The 20339-nt window shown below is 36.0% G+C and overlaps 2 protein-coding genes across 2 annotated transcripts; one reads left to right on the plus strand and one right to left on the minus strand.

Annotated features, from left to right (window-relative positions):
* Window positions 1–2049: 2049 nt before the first annotated feature.
* On the minus strand, window positions 2050–7237 carry SDP1-LIKE (sugar-dependent 1-like protein). Its single transcript, XM_059606654.2, has 3 exons — window positions 4683–7237; window positions 3602–3745; window positions 2050–3364 (listed from the first exon to the last, which is right to left on the minus strand). The coding sequence occupies exons 1-3, from the start codon at window positions 6099–6101 to the stop codon at window positions 2369–2371; spliced, it is 2559 nt and encodes an 852-aa protein (XP_059462637.1). The 5' UTR covers window positions 6102–7237; the 3' UTR covers window positions 2050–2368.
* Window positions 7238–11254: 4017 nt separating this feature from the next.
* On the plus strand, window positions 11255–14603 carry LOC132191744 (calmodulin binding protein PICBP-like). The gene is made up of 2 exons (XM_059606833.2): window positions 11255–11500; window positions 11610–14603. The coding sequence occupies exons 1-2, from the start codon at window positions 11270–11272 to the stop codon at window positions 14286–14288; spliced, it is 2910 nt and encodes a 969-aa protein (XP_059462816.2). The 5' UTR covers window positions 11255–11269; the 3' UTR covers window positions 14289–14603.
* The last annotated feature ends 5736 nt before the right edge of the window (window positions 14604–20339 follow it).

The raw sequence follows: 20339 nt of genomic DNA on the forward strand, positions 1-20339 counted from the left end.
GGTGTTTGACTCCTCGGTATCCACTCCTTTGTGTTTGTTTTATGCCATGGCCCCCAATGCCCTGCTTTTCCCAGTTGTTCTTTCTCCGATTAGCAACTGCAGAAAGAAAGTGGCTGGTGAATGCGTAGATTCATTAATTCTCTGTTCAATTCCATGTGGGTGTGTCTCCATTATGGTTTTTGTGTGGACAGTAGGTCGGCTTAAACGGTACACAAATAATGAGAACATCATGATAAGATTCATTACTCTCTCTACAGTGGAATGGCACCAAGATTTCTTATTTCCAGCGTCAAAGTTGAAGATGAGGTGAAGATTAATCTATATAGTATTATTATATATAACTTCCCTTTTGAAAACCCATTGCAGGCCATGATGGCCCCCTACCAACACTTTAGTTCTTGTACATGATGACATGTAGAACTTTTCAAACATGTAGAACTATTCAAAAAATGTTCTTTGAAAATAGGGAAACAATTAAATTAAAAGAAAAATTAATAAAGGACAAGGTTTATGTTGGTTGGTAAACCCAGGATTATATTAAGTTGGGAATTTTCTCATGAACTCGTATGTCAAATTGCTAAGGTAATCCTTGTGGAAAAGCACTGGTTTTATACTACTTTAGTTGGGTGTGAAAAAACACATGGGTTGGTGGGCTAATAACAATTCAATTCAAGACTTCCAACTACTCTTTTATCACCTTCCCACGACAAGCATTAGTAGTTGAGCACTTTCAGCAGCAAATGAAATGTACGAAAAGGTTAAGCAGTTTCTTATATATGTTTTGTGGAAAGATAAGCCATGTGAAGTTGGTCATGGATCATTTTTTCTTTCTTCATTTTATTTTTTTTTAATCCCTCTTTGCCGGCTTTAAAAAACAATAAATATAGCCACACCAGAAAGCATCAAACTCTACAAACAAGATATGCACTTAATACTTTTATAGACAGAGGAAGAGGATTCACATTTTCATGTTACCAACATACATCAGGAGATTCAATTTATTTACCACACAATAAGCATGCCACCTTGTTTGGGAATGCCATTTTTTGGTTTTGAACTCAATTCATTTTTTAGTTGTTTTTTTAGTGTAAATATCAATGAGAAAAAAGAGTTAAGATTATGTTTGGATGATAATTAATAAAATTAAGTAAAAATTATAAAAATACATATAATTAAAAAAATTATTAAAATAAAAAAAAAATTAATTTTTTTTTAAAAAAAAAATTAGGGGCAATTTTGAATCACCCCCTAAAGGTGGCCAAACTACCACTGAGGGGTGGATCAGCCACCCCCAAGTGTCTAAAGGTGGCTGAGTCACCACCAGGGGTGGATCGGCCACCCCGAAACTAATGGGGGTGGTCGAGCCACCCCCAACAACGATTTTGGGGTGGCTCGGCCATCCCAAAAACTGCTTGGGGGTGGTTGAGCCACCCCCAACGGCTACTTGGGCATGGTTGATCCACCTCTAGTGCGTGGATTAACCACCCTCGAAGCTAATGGGGGTGGTTCGGCCACCCCTAGCGGTTACTTGTGGGTGGTTTACCACCCTCAAATTAGACGGGGTGGGGGTGGCTCGGCCACCCCCATTAGCTTTGGCATTCGAGGGAGGCCGATCCTCTCCTGGGGGGTGGATCGGTCACCCTCAGACTTTTAAGGGTAGTCCAGCCACCACCTGGGGTGTTCTAGCCACCCTAAATTTATTTATTTATTTATTTTTTCAATTTTTATTTATAATTTTTATTAATTGGGTTGAAAATTTTTTAGTTGAGTTTAAAAAATTGCCAAACATGAATTTAGAAAAAAATTGAGTTTGAGTTAGAAAATCTTGCTTCCATTTCGAATAGGTATGATTATAGAGAAATCAAAAACTTCACAGTTCCTCTTTCAGCTATATGAGAATCAGTTCATCCCATTCCTGTCCTATCTGAGAAGATTATGTGACACTAGTTTGTAGTGCCAAAGCAGCATGTATAAACAGCATTTAATCCAGATTTGTGAAAGAGACAATGTCTTATTAGCATCCCTGATAATAAAAACAGCACAACTATCATTTGGTAAACTACATCTGGGTTATATTACTTCTATTTCATTTGTTGATAAAATAGGAATGACAGCATCAAAACATGGTGTTTATATGCATGATTCGATTACAAAATCAAATCCATGCTGTTTGCAGAAAATCCAGAATCAAGTAACTTTCTTGCCAAATTACTTGCAAAGCACATTGGGCTGCTTCTATTTAAAACTTTAAGCTGTATATGTAACCTTTACTTCTAATCTCTTCTTGAACTCATAGTCCTGCAGTTCATTGGCAACAAGAGAACTTCAACAACATGGAAAAATCATTGAAACATAATGGTTCTCAAAATTAACCATCGACAACATGTTGACTGCTGCCATCATCTATGCCAGAGTGATCCCCAGAAGTAGAATCTGGAACATTTAGACTGTTTGTTGTAGCAACAATGTCATCGCCATATTCAGATGCAGAGCTAGCATCAGTCTCCTTCTCAAGACAATCGAGTTGCATGCATTCAGGAATGTCACTGCTGTAACTTTCCGCATCGTGGCTCCTAGTTGACACTGTTAAATCTTCTTTCTTAACAACATTAAACACAATCCCATTATGGGTCCTTTCAGGCTGCAAAAGATCACCTTCAGTCACCATTATGCTGGAACCACTACTGGAACCATTACTGGAAACTCTATTGCCAAGATCCCTCTGATCAAAGTCTGGGACTTCAGGGTTTCTATCTGGTGTTGTCACCATTGGATTATGATAATATTGATTGTTGCCTACTATTTGAAGAGTAATTGAGTTAGGATTAGCCATTAAGCCTCTGTTTAGTTCCGCATCGACGTCCAAATTTTGGACAAAGTGAATAAACTTTTCAGCTGAAGTAGTTCTCATCAAGGGCCCGCCAGACCTCGTCCAAGAATTTAAATCAACACTTTCAGACTCACTGTCACTTCCATCATGCAAGTTACGGTGGTTTCGAAAATTTTTACCAGAAGGTCCTCCTCCAGTGGATCCACCAACTCCTTGATGGTACGAGGAAGCGACATCTTGAAGGTCTTCAAGGGAGCCAGTGGAATTCTCTCGCGCAATGCAATTCCAAGAAGGAATTCGTCTGGAAGCACTGAATTTCGCTGTGCTAGCTAGGCCAAGAGAAGAAGCAGCAGCTCTCTCGGCACTCCTTTTTAGTCTACGCATGTGGTTGAGAATTGCAACACACTCATCAAGAGCAAGCTCGATCCCGCAGTTTGCTTTTATGGCCGAGAGCTTCTCCCAAGTGCACCTTCTCCCTTGGTTTGCTGCCTTTTGAAGCTCCACATATGATATGTTTTGTATCATTTTTGAGTACTGGTGCAAGAATCACAAGCAGGAGAAAATAGTTGCTGGTCAATCACCATTGTAAGAATTTTCCAATTGCTGAAACGCATAATTTTCAAGCTAAGATCTAATGCCTATATTGCAAGTATTCAACAATTTCATTTTGACATTTGAACTTTTAATTAAAAAAAAAACCTTTTGAGAAAGTTTCTTGTCACTAAGATTGAATATGCCTATCCGAAATTTAAACATTTTCTTTGCATCTACCTGAGCGAGTGTGGCAGGCATAACAACAGTGACATCACCCTCCCAATCTTGAGCAAACAACTGAGCAATACCCCCTAAAGGGAAACCAAGTTCCATTATCTGGTTGCATCTATGTTTCACCTCCATCTCCACAAGATGAGCAAGCTACACAATTAAACATTAAGAAGATTATTTTTCAATTCACAAAGGTCAGGAAAAGATGCAAAAACTCTGTTACTGAAATACATAACAGCGTATTTGAGCTGGTGTCCACTTAAGATGTGGCTTGGCATTAGGTGGTTCAAATTAACATGCATCTTTACTGCTATTACATTCCGCTCAAGTGTAGGTTATTCCACTCAAGTGCAATTGCTATAACATTCCAACCAAGTGTACAGACTCCTCTGTGCACCGCACATAAATAAATCCCTGTGCCCTTTATAATATATTTGTGACTCAACGTAACCTACTTGGCAACATAATTTTTTTTTTCCTTTCTTTTAGACCATAAACTGTAAGCCTTGTGCATCAACTATCAACTCAAATGAAGAATCCCACAAATTTTAACCAGCTATTCACCATAAATTGCAAGAGATCATGTTTCACCAGCTGCCAACTATTAATGACCCCATAAAAGAAAGAAAGAAAGAAAGGATGCCACGCTAGTATAAGGAAGAAAACGAGAGAATGCCTAAAGAACAAAACTAAACTCTTAAACATCTAAATTAGAAAGAAAAAAAAAAAAAATTTTAAAAAAGGGAAAAAAATGGAAATGATAAAGAAAAGACGAAGAGAGAAAGGCATGATTATCTTAACAAAACTTTTCAACCATGCATCTTCAGAAAGCTTCGTCTGCTGGTTCCAAGTAGCAATGACTCATTCAATCACAGCCACAAGGATAAAAACAAAGATTCAATCCTGATGATGTTCAAAACAAAAAAAAAAAAAAAAAAAAAACCTGATAACTAATAGCTGGACGGTCAAAATCTGAAACTTTAGTCCAAACTCATGCACATTGTTCATTTATTCTTGCTTCTTTAGTAAATCAGCCAAGTATAATATAGATCAAACGGATTGAAGTTCCAGTACCATATATACATACCTTGGCAGCGAAGTTGCCTCCATAAGCTCTCACAAATTCTTTCATCCTCAACAATGGTGCTATATGAGGATTTGCCTGACTGACAATAAAATGATTCACATTGAACAGTTCTTTCAATTGCATCATAGGCAAATCAATCTCCAGGCTGCCATCTCTCCACCGTCGCACATGAGTACCAGAGCCCTCCTCGGGATCCAAGTTAAATGGTGGATGATAAGGAACGATCTCTCCACTTCTATCCTTTGCCATCAGCTCCTGAGCCTCGAAGAGTCCAGGAAATGCACAAGAAGCAGTCACTGCACTCCATACAACAACATGAGGTGAAGTCAAGTAATTAAGGCATCTAGGTGGCTCATGCTTCCTTGGGGAGCAAACCGTTATCCCAAGAATTCGACCTGTCATATCATAAGCTTCTTGAAATGTAAGGTTACTTGTTAGATGCCTCAACATCATTTGCAACTGCCTGATCTCGTGAACAGCCCCTTGTGTCATGACCCTCTTCACTACAGTAAAAATCCCACCTATCTGATCAAAAAACTGCAAGGAGTGCAAAGAATCTTCAAAAAAACTTTGTAGCTCAGGCCAAGACCTAGTGGCAACCACAGCACACATAATAGATCCTACACTAGAGCCAGCAATTATTCTGGGCACAAGCTTATGCTCAACCAGTGTTCTAACCACACCGACGTGAAAAGATCCAAGGGAAGCACCCCCACTCAAAAGCAAAGCTGTCCTCCCAAAGGCATGCCTCGTTTCATGCATGAAAGCAAGCTTCTCTTCTAATGATAGCTCCTCTGAATCTGAATCACAAACCATTCTCAACTGAGTTGAGACCTCATCTATGTACTCCTTTATGAGCTTCGGCACGTGAAGCCTACCCTTGTGAAGTTCAGGATTGCACATATTACCGAGATTTCTGATAAGATCAGCTCGCATGCAAAAAATAATATCCCTCAGGGATCTCTCTTGGCGGCGATGGCGGAGTTCTTGAACCTTGTTTCTCACAAGTTCTTCATCATACAGGTCTGATTCATTCAGTTTTGGGGTCTCTTTATCTAGCATCTTCGCAGCATGAGCCCATTCCTCATAGGTCAATGCAGTTCTCATCATATTTCTCCAAAAATTCCTCCGATAAGCCATTTCAGCCCTCTGTTTTACATTTGTATATCGTTTCAATAAAAATGCGATTATTGTCACCATTGCCAATATTCCTTGTGGGTTTCGGGGGTGTAACCATGCTACCATGGGTGCCATAAAGTCCTTAAATCTATAGATTAGATCCAAAAACACATGAAGTATTTGATACCTCAAATGGGACATGGACTTGCAGAATAAAATTCTGAAAGCTATTGTTCGACCAATAATGGTTGAAGGTCCAATTGAAAAAGGATCAACACTGGCCTCATTACTAATATCCATATCTTGGTTAATATACAGGTGTTTGTTTAAATGATTGGTTATGTCCACAGCTCAATCTGCTTAATGTACAAAGCTGAAGAAAAAGAGCAAAAAAAGAAAAATCTATTGAGTTCTAATAAATTATGATCTAGACGGAAACTAAACAACCTAAATTTAAAAAATTACCTAAAGATTTAAGAAGAAAAGGCTGACTTCTGCAGAATGCGTAAGATGATAATGAAAAATGGGTTCTCGCCGCAAACTTAAATTGGATAGCTCCCAAGAACTAAATACGAAATCAATGAGAAACGAATTCAACCTCAAACTGAATAAACTGATTTCTCTTCAATCCTTTAGCTCAAAAGATTTAGGAAAATATATTAAGAATAAACTATTGTTTCAATCTATAATATATCAGTAATTCTGATAAAAGTTCTTACCAAAATCAACAAAAAGAAGTAATTGCACCGACTAAATTTTGAGAAATGGATAAAAGTAGCAATGCCAAGCTGTTGATCCTGAACCAAATGCCAAAGCGCATACTTCTGATCACAAATCCTCTTAACTTCCAACCAGGACCAGCTCGGCAAGTCAACAACCCAATAGGTTCCGGTTCAGAGCCCCAAAATTCCCATAACCGTTGAAACCCTCAAAGCTCCAGAGATCAGATTCTCATCCAGAAAAACTTGATCAAAAACAACCCACCGTTCAAAATTCCAACGGTGCTTCAAAATCCCACAAAAACCCAGACAGAAAAAACACAAATTTCCGCCTCAAATCCCCCAACCAGAACCACAATAAAAAATCAACAGCCAAATGGGTTTCCAAATCAGAACCCAAAACTCTCAAACCGACCAAAACAAAGAACAAACCCGGAAAAGAAATCCCAGAGAACACAGAAAGGCTACAATAACAGAATTTGAAAAGGATGAGGCATGTGAGAGTAATTAATATACCAGGGAAATTGATTTCTAGAAAGCATCGAGATCCGGGAAGAGATAAAGATACCGATAGGGTGACGCCGACTTTAGAGTGAAGAATCGGATAAAGCATATGACGAAGTAATGGGTACAACAACCGAGAAGGAAGATAAGGAAGAAAATGGCGCGCTTCCGGACAAAGCTGTTTGATTGGGTTCTTGTTGGAACTTTCTATTTTGGGAAACTGACGAACACGCTCGGGTGCCCAAGTTGTTGAGTAAAAGAAAGCGCTTTTTGTTACGTATAAGGAAAAAAAAGTTGTATAAATGGGCTGTGGGCCGTAGCTTCTATTACTGGACCATGCCCCTGTTCACATTCCAATATTCCATGTTGCTCCGCAAAACTTGAGCAGAAAACAAGCAGACCGAAGGTTACTTACGAGCCATGGCCCATGGCCCATGGCCCATGCCATAAGCCTTTTATTTGTTTTTCCATGGCCCATGCCATAAGCCTTTTATTTGTTTTTCCTCTTTTGCTTTCCTTTCTTATTCTTCTTCTTTTGCTTTTGTAGATTATGATCATATAAAAGTTAGGGGTGTCAACCCGGTCCGGTTTTCCGGTTTTTGGCCAAAACCGGAACCGGAACCGGGACCCCGGTTAACCGGGGTCCCGGTTCCCGGCCGGTTCCGGTTTTACCCGGTCCGGTACCCGGTTTTTGAAAATAATTAGTATTTGGGGCTTATTTTAGGTATTGGGCCTAAAATAAGCCCATTATTTTTTTCATAAGTTAGCTCATTTAAAAAAGAAACTATTAATCTTTTTGTCTAAATTAAAGAGGCTTTATTGTGATTGTTTCAAATAATTAAAAAATAAACCTAAAAAAGCATAAAAATCCTAAATAATCAATGTTTTTGCCTATATGAGCCTTAAAAATAAAAATTCAAATTTTTTAAAATACCCTAAACATAATTTTAAATTAGATACATAAATAAAACATTAAAACAATAAAAAGTATTGTTTTATATATATATTGAGTATTGCGTAATACTAAGAGTAAAAGAATTAAAATATATATATTATTTAATACCCGGTTCCGGTTTTCCCGGGTTTGACCGGGTGCCAAAAACCGGGACCGGAACCGGGGTCCCGGTTTTTTTTTTTTTTTTGAAACCGGAACCGGAACCGGGTCCCGGTTTTCCGGTTTCCGGTTTCCTGGTTTCCCGGTTATTTTTGACACCCCTAATAAAAGTGGCTGTAAGGGTGTACAAACGGGGTGGTTATAACTGGTATAAACCGCTAATCACTCAACCGCTTTGATATATAGTTATAAAAAATGCTAATGGTCTAAGGTGGGGCGGTAAGTGATTTTAGAGGTAGGAAAACCGCCTACCCTTATATTTTATACTTTATATTAAAAATATAACATTAAAACGATGTTGTTTTGGTGTTTAACACCAAAACGGTGTTCTTTTAAATGCGAGTTAGAAATAGGGTTTCATCATCTTTATTGTTTTTTGGAACACTTTGACCTAAAACTATTTAAAATCAGCTCAACAAATAGGCACAAAAAGGCTCAAAACACCTCAAAAAACCCAAAAGCCCATAAAAATAAAAATAAAAAAGTTATAAAATTGTTGGTTATTGGTTTGAATAACCACTAACCGCATATTATAAAATAATCGCTAACTCCGTAAGCAAAGTCCTTAGACGGTTGCAGTTAACAGTTTTAGCCAATAACCACTAACTACAACCATTTGTAAGTGGAGGAGGGAGGAGGGAGGGGTTGACTAGAGGAGGCAAATGACTTCACTCGTTCACATAAATTTTAACGGGCCCAAATTTAAAAGTATAGTGGCTATCTGTTGTCTACTCTAAATTATGGAGAATTGTCAAATTATTAAAAAATAAAAATAAAAAAAACTTCTTCCACCAAATGATGTGTTAGTGAGTGGGCCTTTTTCAATTGATTGGAGGCTGTTTGCTATTAATGAGTTTAAATGAATTTAATTGAAGGTTGTTTGCTAGATTCCTTTTTAGATTTTTGGTCATTTTCAAAATCTAATTGAATTTAATGAGATGGTAGGTAGTTTAGGTAAGCTTTGCGAGAGAATAATAAATAAATGTGACGGGGAATGACGTGGAAAAAATCTTATCCAAATATCCAAAATAATTCTGTTTAAAACTAGAATCAAAGTTTGTGTTGGCAAGATTTTCAAAATAGTTTTGTTTATAATAGATGGGCCTTTCAATTGGCGTTAGAGTAATTAATTATATGTGTTTGAAGGGGATAGTTGCAATTGGGTTTATGAAAGTGACTTTTGTTGTGATTTTCAAAAGAAAGAATGAAAGTTATGAATTTATAATTGATGACATGCATAAAAGCCTTTTTTTTTTTTAATATAAAACTTTTCTTTACTTTATTTATTTGGGTGTGTTGAAATATATATTAAAATATAAAATAATAAAATAACAAAGAGAAATAAAAGAGAGCGGAAACGGAGATACACGTGTGAGCTTCATATTGTATATTCATTATATTAAACAATCTTCCATAACTCTTTATTTACAGAGAGACAATGAATAATAACTAAGGAACTCTAAAGTAGACCTAAACTAATTAAGGAAGAGAATAAATCTTACAATGAAATATAATAACGAAAAATAAAGATATTCTAACAGAAAGAAAAATAACTTGTTAAGGAAAATATTAATAGACATAATTTAAAAAATATAAAATATTTCAACAGGGCGGTTGGCCTAAGAAATCTATTTCTGAAAAAGAAAAGAAAAGAAATCTATTTCAGTAAGGAAATTGAAAAGGGAAAAAGAAAAAAAAAGAAAAAAAGAAAAAGAAGAAGAGCTATTACTATAAGGAATAATCCTATTGGGCCCATGCTTGACAGTCGTTCAAAAAGGTTAGTAGATCTTAAAGGATCCGGGGCCCTCTCATCCCCCGAATTGCGCTAGGAATTTTTTCGGGTCCCACAGTCAGCAAACTTTTGGTCGTCAACGCGTTTTATGTCTCTCTTGCGATGGTCCATGCCAACTATTCTCTAATCTCACCGTCAATATTAACATTTGAATAATTTTTTATTTTTATAACGTATTCTCCCCGTTGATATAACAATTAAATGAGTAAAATTGCTTCCTCATTACAATGTGAAAGATATAATTTAGAATCTCTACGATCTAAATATTATTTATGACACAAAATAGTTTTTTCGGCTATTAAAAACAATAATTTTGAATATTATTGTCCCAATCAATTTTAGATTTGTAGTAAAATTTCGGCGAATTACGTTTCTAGCAGTTGCTCGATCATTGATTTTCGGGCTTTTTTCATTTCGGTTACAAGTGCATTTTCAAATGCAATCTCCTTTATCGTCTCTACCATAATGACAGACAATTTTTCTATATGCCTGGAACCTACTATGGGTCGGGTTTTTTTTTTTTTTTAGTGATTTAATTGGTTGTCAAAGTGATATTCTTCCCTTTGCGAAAATTCTTGTGTCCTACCCACGTGGGAATATGTAGCGGTGGACAGCATTGACACGGTCCCAACAACCAGGAACATAATATACGCTAAAAGAAAATCATGGGAGCATGTTATTGGATCATCATATAATATCTTTCTCACAACTTTCATAGCATCTTCTCAATAAACAAGTTTTGTGGACAAGAATGATCTTATAGTTACATCGTACTTATTCCATATATATATATATATATATATATATATGTTAGCTGATATAGCTGGTATTGATTATTATTTACACAGGCTTTTGAATTTTCCATAAGGTAAAATAATTCCCAAAATACTTGAATTTTCTTCTAAAATTAGCTTTCCAAATGATAGAAGAAATAGGATTTAAGAGTCAATGAATCTGGAAGGCCAAGTCATTACCACTATTTCTGTGTACAAGTCAAGGTATCTCCACGTCCCTTTCTCAACGGTATTCAAACTTGTTAACGGGCCAAGTCAGAGCTGAAATTTGAATCAAGCTGGAAGAAGAAGAAGAAGAAGAAGAAGAAGAAGAAGAAGAAGACCAGTCAGTAGAGCCAACTACAAGCTTTGAATTCTCTGGTTTTAGGGTCATCCCAGAGGGCTTTCTTTTGCTTTTTCTTCCAAAAGTGATAAGGGAAAAGAAAAGCTCCAGCCTTTATAACATTCCCATATTCAAAACTCTCTTTGTTTTTCTTCCAGAAACGAATTCTAACAATCTTGAAGCTGGTGCTCATTGTGATTGTACGAGTTCTGCAGAATCTGAGATGATGTCAGTATCCAACGAGTCGTCTTTTTATCAGAATCAGGACAGCAGTGACAGGGGAGGAACAGAGCCAAAGAGGAAGCTGAAGAAATTCAGATCAATCAAGCTCTCAAGATTGCCAAGCCTAAGATCATCATCCACAAGACGATCAAAATTACGGCAGTTATCAGATGCATCGCCGAATTATATGAAGGCCACAAACAGTTCAGATGCAAGGAAGGAAAGTTTGCAGGCAAGTATTTCTTGTAATTTTCTGAATTTAATTAGTTTTGGTTGCAATAATTCGAGTAAAGGGTATCCTTCAAAATTTTCTGATACCAAATATTGCTTCTTCTGGGCAGAATTCAATGACAATGTCGTCAAGGAGATCAAGTTTGAAGCCTGGGCAGAGTTTGACAAGAATGTCTAGCATGAAATTCAAGAGGAATTTGATGAGCAAAAGCTCTGAAGGGACTGAGTTGCAGAGGAAAGTGAAGAAGTCAAGATCAATCAAGCAGGCAAGTTCATCCACAAGAAGCGTGGAATCTGGCTATCAGGCAAGTCCCCATAATTCCGAATCCAGTTTTAGTAGCAATCATCGCCAAAATAGGAAAAAATTAAGTGATCCAAAGCCAAAATCTGCCTTTTCTGGTAATAAATCTGTGAGAATTATGAAAAGGTCATCGAGTTTGAAGCCTGTGAAAGTCTTAACAAAAATGGGAACTTTCAAATCAAACAAGCCTTCCATGAGGAAATGTTCTGAAATATCTAAGGCTACCTGTTCTTCAACTCTCAAGGATTCCAAAATCCCAGGCTCGTTGGAGCTTCAGCCTGAAAAGATTTGTCCTTATAGTTATTGCTCTCTTCATGGTCATCACCACAATGCTTCACCTCCATTGAAGCGCTTTGTTTCTATGAGGCGGCGCTTGTTGAAGACCCAGATGAGCATGAAACGAGAGAGTCAATTTCGTAAAGGCAAACGCTCTCTGAATATGAAGAAAGGAATTCAGGCAAAGGAAATGTTTCATAATGTTAAAGAAAAAGCAGGCGGGGATTTCTCTGTAAATGGAAATGATGTAGAACACAAAATGCAGTCTAAAAATCAGAAGTATATCAAAGTGTGGCACTCAATATATAAGCATGCATTAGTAGATATCGGCCGAAAAGTCGAAAACAAGATTCCTCTAGATGGATTGGAAAGTGAAGAACAAGTGGAAGATACCAACAACTGTGGTTCTTCTGAGGGTCTTTCTGAAGCAGACCACCAAAAGAATGAGCTCACCCAGCTTGATGCCATTAAGCTGGTACAAGAAGCTTTTGATGAAATCCTTCTGCAAGAATTTCATGACCAATCTTCTGATGATCAATCAATAACAAGCAGAAGAAGTTCAGACCAAGTTAAGGGTGTGGAATGGAGCATCTCAGCTTCCAGTGAGCCTGCTAAAGACAATATGGTAGAAAATGCAGAAGAAACATTGCAGGAAGGTGATAGTATTAGTACTCCCAAAGAAGAGAAATCTGACAAGAGAAGGCCCAAAAGCTGGAGCAAACTGAAAAGCTTAATCCTGCTCAAGAGATTTGTCAAGGCATTGGAGAAGGTGAGGAATTTCAACCCCCGGAAGCCACAATATCTGTCCTTGAAGCCTGATCCGGAAGCAGAAAAGGTCAATCTGAGGCACCAAACAACAGACAGCAGAAAAAACGCTGAGGAATGGATGCTTGATAATGCACTTCAACAGGTCATTTCTAAGCTAGCTCCAGCTCAAAAACGAAAAGTAGTACTTCTTGTTGAAGCTTTTGAGAAAATTCTTCCTCTGCCAGAAATTGAAACTGCCCAGATGTCCAATGCAGCAGTTTGCACTCAAGCAAATCCCCTTCAAGCCTGTAATGGTTCCTCAATTCAAAGCAGAGAAGAACAGCAGACTCCTCCACTGAAATTTTCTGAGCTCAGAGAAACCAGTTTGGAATGTAGTTGCATTAAAGCAGAACAGGAAATTACCAACGAAGACTGGGAGGAAAAGCAAATTATTGCCATCAATCTTGATAGGGTGGACGATAAATTCATTCTTGCTGATAATCAACCTGATTCCATCATTAGTTGTTCACCAGAGGGCATTGTAAGCACCTGTGATGAAGTAGTTCGAGAGAATGGAAAAGTCTCCATAGGAGTTAGTTCAAGTTCAGAACTCTGCAACCATGGTTCTGAATCAGAATGCAAAGATTCAGAGAATACCATTTTAGTCAGTGCACCTTGTGAACAATCTGATAGGTATGGTATACCAAACTCAGAAAATTATGTGGAATCAAAAGCAATTAACAGTGTAGCAAATAAGGCCTGGTTGGAAAAAAAGAAAAACATGAAGCTGTGGCACTTGGTGTATAATCACATGGCATCAGGCATTGCAGCAAAAGATGGAGCCAACCCACAACTTGATGAAGCAGGTAAAGAAGAACAAGAAGTGGATGATTCTGATTCCAACTCATTGCCTGAAACAAGCACTTCCAATTCTTGTCAGAATGTCTCTGAAATGGATATGGATAACAGTATTGAAGCCATTAAGCTGATAGAAGAAGCGATTGATGAAATCCCTCTTCCAGAAGAGGAAGGTGATGACACAGAGAAACCATTCATCTCAAATTGCAAAGATTCTGAGAAAGACAGCAGCTTCACCAAATCCGGCAAAACAGATCCAGAAGAAGAGAAGACAGAAATGAAGGTGGAAAAGAAATCTAACCAGCAAATGCCAAGAAAATGGAGCATTCTGAAGAAGTTGATCCTGCTTAATAGATTCATCAAGGGATTGGAAAAAGTAAGGAAATTTAATCCACGGAAGCCACAATATCTGCCTTTGGAGCAGGACCCAGAAGGAGAAAAAGTTCATTTAAGGCATCTGGACATGGATCAAAGAAAAAAAGCAGAGGAATGGATGCTTGATTATGCACTTCAACAGGTTGTAGCCAAACTAACCCCACTAAGGAAAAGAAAAGTTGAACTTCTTGTACAAGCTTTTGAATCAGTCAGTCCAACGATTGGGAGTTGAAAGGACACAATGCAGCAGCTTCCAATCAAGCCAAATAAATTGTCAGTCAGGTAAAAGCAGAAAGCCTCCATTTTCCTTATCATTTACGTAAGTCCGAGGAGAATGTTCCTCAGGAACAACCTTTTTCAGCAGAACAAACAGACCGTTATTGATTCTGTCAATTTAGGATGCAGCAGTGTAGCATGTAGATGCAAGTTTTGAGTCAATGAAGATTCTTAGGAGTTAGGAGCATACCCTTTTCTTTATTTGTTTGGAATTATTAAGGCTTGTTGTCGTTGAAGTCAGCATATATTGTGAAGAATGTATACAAATATAGTGGAGATGCATTATTTGTGGTGTATGTAAACTGATACAACAGTTCTTTTCTATCAGAAGTGTCAAAATAAGGTCCATTACGCTGAAGAGAAAAAGTTGGGCCATTTGGGCTCAAAGAGATGACCCATTTAGTGGATCAATAATTCATTGAGTACACAGTTAGGTAATCTCTCTAGTTCGAATCACGCTTCATGAAGCGGAGGTCACTAGTTTGAATCTCCCATCCCCCTTTCCTTGTGTAGATATGTAAAAAAAAAAAAATTACACAATTAGGAGAATTTAAACCGGAGATGATCCAATTAGTTATATTTGAAGGGTATTTTTGTCTTTTTATTTTTTGAGAGGATAAAAATACTTCTCTAATATAACTAAATAAATATTCACTTGTTCAAATTAACTAGAGACGATCCTAATTTGTTTTAGTTTACATAATCACCATGATTCTTAGATGATAATTTTTTGGAATATTTCCTTATCTGAACGAGGGCCACAATAAAAATAAGTTGATCCAAGGGACTGAATAGTGAATAGCATTCAAAGAATAAGGATTCTATGATCATGATTTAAATTGTATGAATCTCACGTTATTTACATTTTGAAAAATGCTAGGTGTTCTTCTAGTGTTCTCCTGGTATCCTCTCAACTGTGATATACCTTTTTAAATCACCAATAGATTAAAAGTCAATAATGATAATTTCAAATTTAACAGTGATTTTAAAAGTCATATCACAGTTGGGAGGACACCCGGAGAACATTAAAAGAACACCTAGTATTGCCCTTAAATTTTTTAAGTTAGGTTGTGAAGTCCACCTGCCAGAGCAGTCCTCCTTTATGTGGGGATAGCCCTTTTTATATGGAATTGAGATTCTATGTTATTAATATATAGGCTTGTTTGTGAAGACAATTCTTCCAAAGTCTTCTCTTTCTTTTTTCTATTTTTTAGTTGATTTGACACTACTAACACTCAAAAATTTTTAACTTTATTCAAAATTTTATATTTTTCAAACAACTCAAACATAATCGCAACTATTTTTTCTCCTCGATATTCGCAATTTTAAATTCAATTCAGAAAAATAGAAAGAAAAAAAATCGCAAACCCAAACGAGCTACTCAAATTTTATTGAAATTTAGACAACTTAAAAAAGAAAAAAATAAAATAAAATCGCAGGACCCATTTACTCTGAATAGCCTAAGATGCGAAACTCGCCTGCTCAAAATAAGCAAACTCTACAGCTTCTTTCTAATAAATTCAAGCAGTTTAATAACAGAAAACCTGTATCCCTATATATGATACCGCCTGAATTGAATTGCTTTCAATTTGAAAAGCCAATTATAACAACAAATTACGGTTGGGGTTGAAAGAGATGATGGAGAAGTCAAAGTTGTAAACTAATAATAAAGGGAAGAATTAGTAGGGGAAGCTTTCAAGCTAAGCTGCTACTCCCCCAATTTTAATCAATGCAAGAGTGAGCGTGCCAAATTGGCAAGGGTTTGGACTTTGTATCAAACAACTATATAATTTACGTAATCTCTCTTTTTCTCCAAATTAATTGAAATGTTTTATAGCATTGACTTTGGGTTTGTCATATGTGATTAGTGATTACAAGCCCAAGAGTTAACAACAAACACAAGTGCTATTTATGGTCGGTTTGAGTTTGCAATTTAAAAAAAAAAAAAAAATTGGGGTTACTAATTTGTCCGTGTTTTTTTCATTTCATTTTATAAATCAATCAGTAAATTTGTGGACTTATAAGTCAACGAGTAGACTCTACAAATTTAATAGTTGATATATTAAATTTGTAAAAAAATATGGAAAAAATATGAGCAAATTATTAACATCAATTATTTCTCATTTTAAAATATGCAATTTGAACCTAATTACATCTTTTTGTGCAATCACAATCACCACCAAAGTATATATATATATATATATATATATATATATATATATAAGACGCAGGCAAGACACGAAGAACACAAATAAAATGACAAGAAAGGAGAAAATATAATATTATTTAACACTAATTATTTTGTTTAAGATATTGATAAGCTGACTCAGCAGTTTGTCCCACATGGCTGAGAGACGTAAACTAACCTCTCGATCTATTAAGGGCGTTTTCCAAAAGACTTTTCAAAGCTTGAAGGGCTGTTCTTCTGTTTTCTCTTTTGGTGTGCGGGTGCACCAAGACAGATATCTCATTTTTCAAATATATATATATTTGATTTATTAGAGGTCCCATGGATTCATTGGCTCTATACATAAAAAGGAAATAGGTCTAGTGGTTGATTTGGACAATAAATTTAAAAAATGACTGGTAGGATATTACAACTCTTATTACAGGTTTCTTATAAAGTGAGGAGATAGTTCATGCAGCAGTACTACTTACTACGTCACTATGCAGCAGTACTGCTTATTACGTCACTTGTTTGGCAGTGCATATGACACTTATTACATTTACAAACTAATGTGACAATTATTACATCAGTCACAAAAATGTGGATTACTAGGTCTACAATATGGCAGTACGTGACACCAATTTCTATAAAATGAAAACTACCGCATGAGTTTATAAGGAAATTACAATAAAGCCTTTAATACCTTAAACATTTGACTTTCAAAATACTTTACTAGATGCCTAAAACTCCGTAAATTAGGTTAGTTGACAATTTTAAAAGTTTTAGAGTGGCGATTAGACATGAAATTTTGTTATTAGAATAGCTAGAATGCCTCAACTACTTCATGTGGTATGTCTACTTATGCTATGATAAATGATAGTTCAGGCCTCCAGGGACCTATTTACAAATGACTTGTCAATTCATGCCGTAAGTAGACATGCCACATGAAGTAGTTGAGGCATTCTAGTTATTCTAATAACAAAATTTCTTATCAAGTGAAAGGATCATGCTTTCAAATTATTATTTTCTTTCAATTGGAACCATCTATTAGCATTTGAAGTTAAATTGGATGGAAAGTTGAACATGCGACTTACCTGTTCAAATTTTTTTTTTTCTTACTTAAAATATCCAAATTATGCTTTAACTATAGAAAAAAAAAAAAAAAAAAAAGGAAAAAATGAATGGCTTGAAGGGGTAGCTAAACCACCAACCCCCTCAAGGTTAGGAGGATGGTCGACCACCCCCTCAAGAGTTCTGTGAGTGATTTAACTACCCTAAAGACTTTTAAGAGTAACTTAACCATACTCATTAGATGGTAGTCCGTGGTTGAACCACCCTATAACCTTGAGAGAGTGTTCGACCACCTTTTTAGTAATTCAAAAGAATAGCTAAACATCCTAAAGTGTTCATAGAACCACCCCGAAAGTCATCCTTTTTAAAGTAGTAGAACTCACTTTGCAGCTTAGTGGGAATGGTGGATTACTCCCATCAGAATTTTGGGGGTGGATGAACACCCCTCAAAATTGCGGAGATGGTTTGACTACCCATCAAGTCATCTTTTGGTAACTATCAATAAATGACCTAAACTACCAAACCCTAAAGTCAGTTTGGTAGTTTTCCCCAATTTTCATCTTGACTCTTGGACACCTAACAGATTCTACTAGGTTCTTCTTTTTTCTTTTTTCTTTTTCTTTTTTTTTTCTCCAAATTTTCCTATTTTCGAGGCATATTGTAGCATATTCCAATCAAGCAGCCCATATGCTGCTTCTAGAGTGCTATGTATATTCTTTCTTTACCTAATTATGTAAGTTGACAATAATTCTCTTGAAAAATGAAACAAAATGTCCGAATTTGTTTAATTCCTAATATCTTTCGTCTTCACATATTCCCAGAAATCCCAAATTATGTCCAGATCAAATTGGAGATTTTCGGAAAAAATTAAAGTAATTAAGAAGAAAAATCTTTTCCGAATAATAAGAGGAAGTAAACATAGTTTGCAAACAGAAATTGTATTCCCTTATAACCATGAATACAACCATACTCTGTTGTTTACATGATGGGATTTACTATTTACATTACATATATAGAGCAAGGAAAAACAAAGGAATTTAAATATTCCACCATTTTTATTTTTTATTTTTCTCTTCCAAGAAATGGACGAACTCAAGCTCCGGTTCATGGATGCACCATGGTGATGGGGATGAACAAGTCTCCGAGCGCTCAATTTTGGGCTTCCGCTTCGTCATGGTCCTTGGCCAAAACTTGCGTTTTCTTGTGCATCAAAGGGTGAGCTTTGACGAGTTTATTGTGGATATTGATGGCGTCTTTGGCGGGGTCTTGCTGCAGGCGAAGAAGAACCGGTTTGCCGGCGGCGTCTAAGGCGGCAGACTGAGGACGAGGGTAGAAGAAATCAGTGGGGAAGAAGTTGTACTGAAGGCCAGCCATGCCGGAAAGTTGTTGAAAGAAGTTGGTTTGAGACACAGGTGGAAGAAGAAAGAGAAAGTGTACCTTAAAACTTTCTCGTATTGATGTGCCTCTTACAAGCCCACTCGGCTCCTCGTGTATTTATAGAAAGAAGAAAAAAAAAAAAGACAGAAGAAGATCGACGGCTGTGCTTGATGGTCAAGCAAGCATGTGACATCTTTCTCTACCACAAAAACAATAACGAAAAATCACGTGACTCTACATCTTTTTGTTTGCATTTTTTTTTTTAAATATATATATATATATATATAAAAGTGATATTTTTGACATTTTTTTTATGGACAAAATTTTTCTCTAAACCAATTTGAATAAAATATTTTTCAACTCATTTAAAATAGTACAAAATGTCTATAACATTTAAAAGACCCATCAAATTCTTAACGTTATTAATAGCAGTTTACTAACTTACACTAAATTTAATGTTTCTTTTAAATGTTTATAGACACTTGTCACTATGTTAAATAGGTTAAAAGATATTTTTTTCAGACTAATTTAGAAAAAATTTATGTCTTTTATATATATATATATATATATATATATAGTTTGATGATGTGGACTATTGTTAATTTAGGAGATTTTTTTTTTAAAAAAAAAAAATTAAATTTTCTAATTTGCATTCCGGAAAAATAAATGAAAACGACCCAAAAGGTATTTTGTAGGATATTCGATTTACTTTCGTCAAAAAAAAGGTGGGATCGAGATATTCGATTTGAGTTCCTGCCGTGTGGACTTATATGCGGCTCCGTCTCCCACCTAACAAATGGTGTGCCATAATTTTAAACGTGCAACCTTCCTATAAGTGACAGATGGATTTGAACTTTTGGTCAGGTTGCCAACATTGAAGTTTTGGTCAATTCCCATAATTTACAAAGAAGAAAAAAAAAAAAAAAAGTTAATCAATTGGACCTCCGGTCAACTTTTTTCGAGTGAAATTTTACATAACATATATATTATTTTAACTCAATTTATATTAACATTTTCTTTTTTTTTTAAGTTTGCTTTATAATAGTTTTTATTTCCCTTTTGACAATCTTTTTTCTATTACCTATGCAACTATATATATATATATTTTATTTTTTTTCTTTTTTTTCTCATAGAATGAGGAATGTGTTAAAGTAATGGTTAAGTGGTTAAATTTATCTCTTCATGTCAGTTTAATCTTTTGAGATAAGTGATGATTTAATATGAGCCAAAGATCATGGGATCGAACCTTGACTCCATCAAATCACCCCTCATTTAAATTAAATATTCTACGTGTTGGGCTTCACATATTAAAAGGAAGTTTAAGCCCAGACGTGAGGGAAGTGTTAAAGTAATAATTAAGTGATTAAATTTACCTCTTCCTTAAACTTTTGG

The sequence above is a fragment of the Corylus avellana genome, chromosome 10 (assembly GCF_965113065.1).
Source record: "Corylus avellana chromosome 10, dhCorAvel1.hap1.2, whole genome shotgun sequence".
In the NCBI taxonomy this organism is placed as follows: domain Eukaryota; kingdom Viridiplantae; phylum Streptophyta; class Magnoliopsida; order Fagales; family Betulaceae; genus Corylus; species Corylus avellana.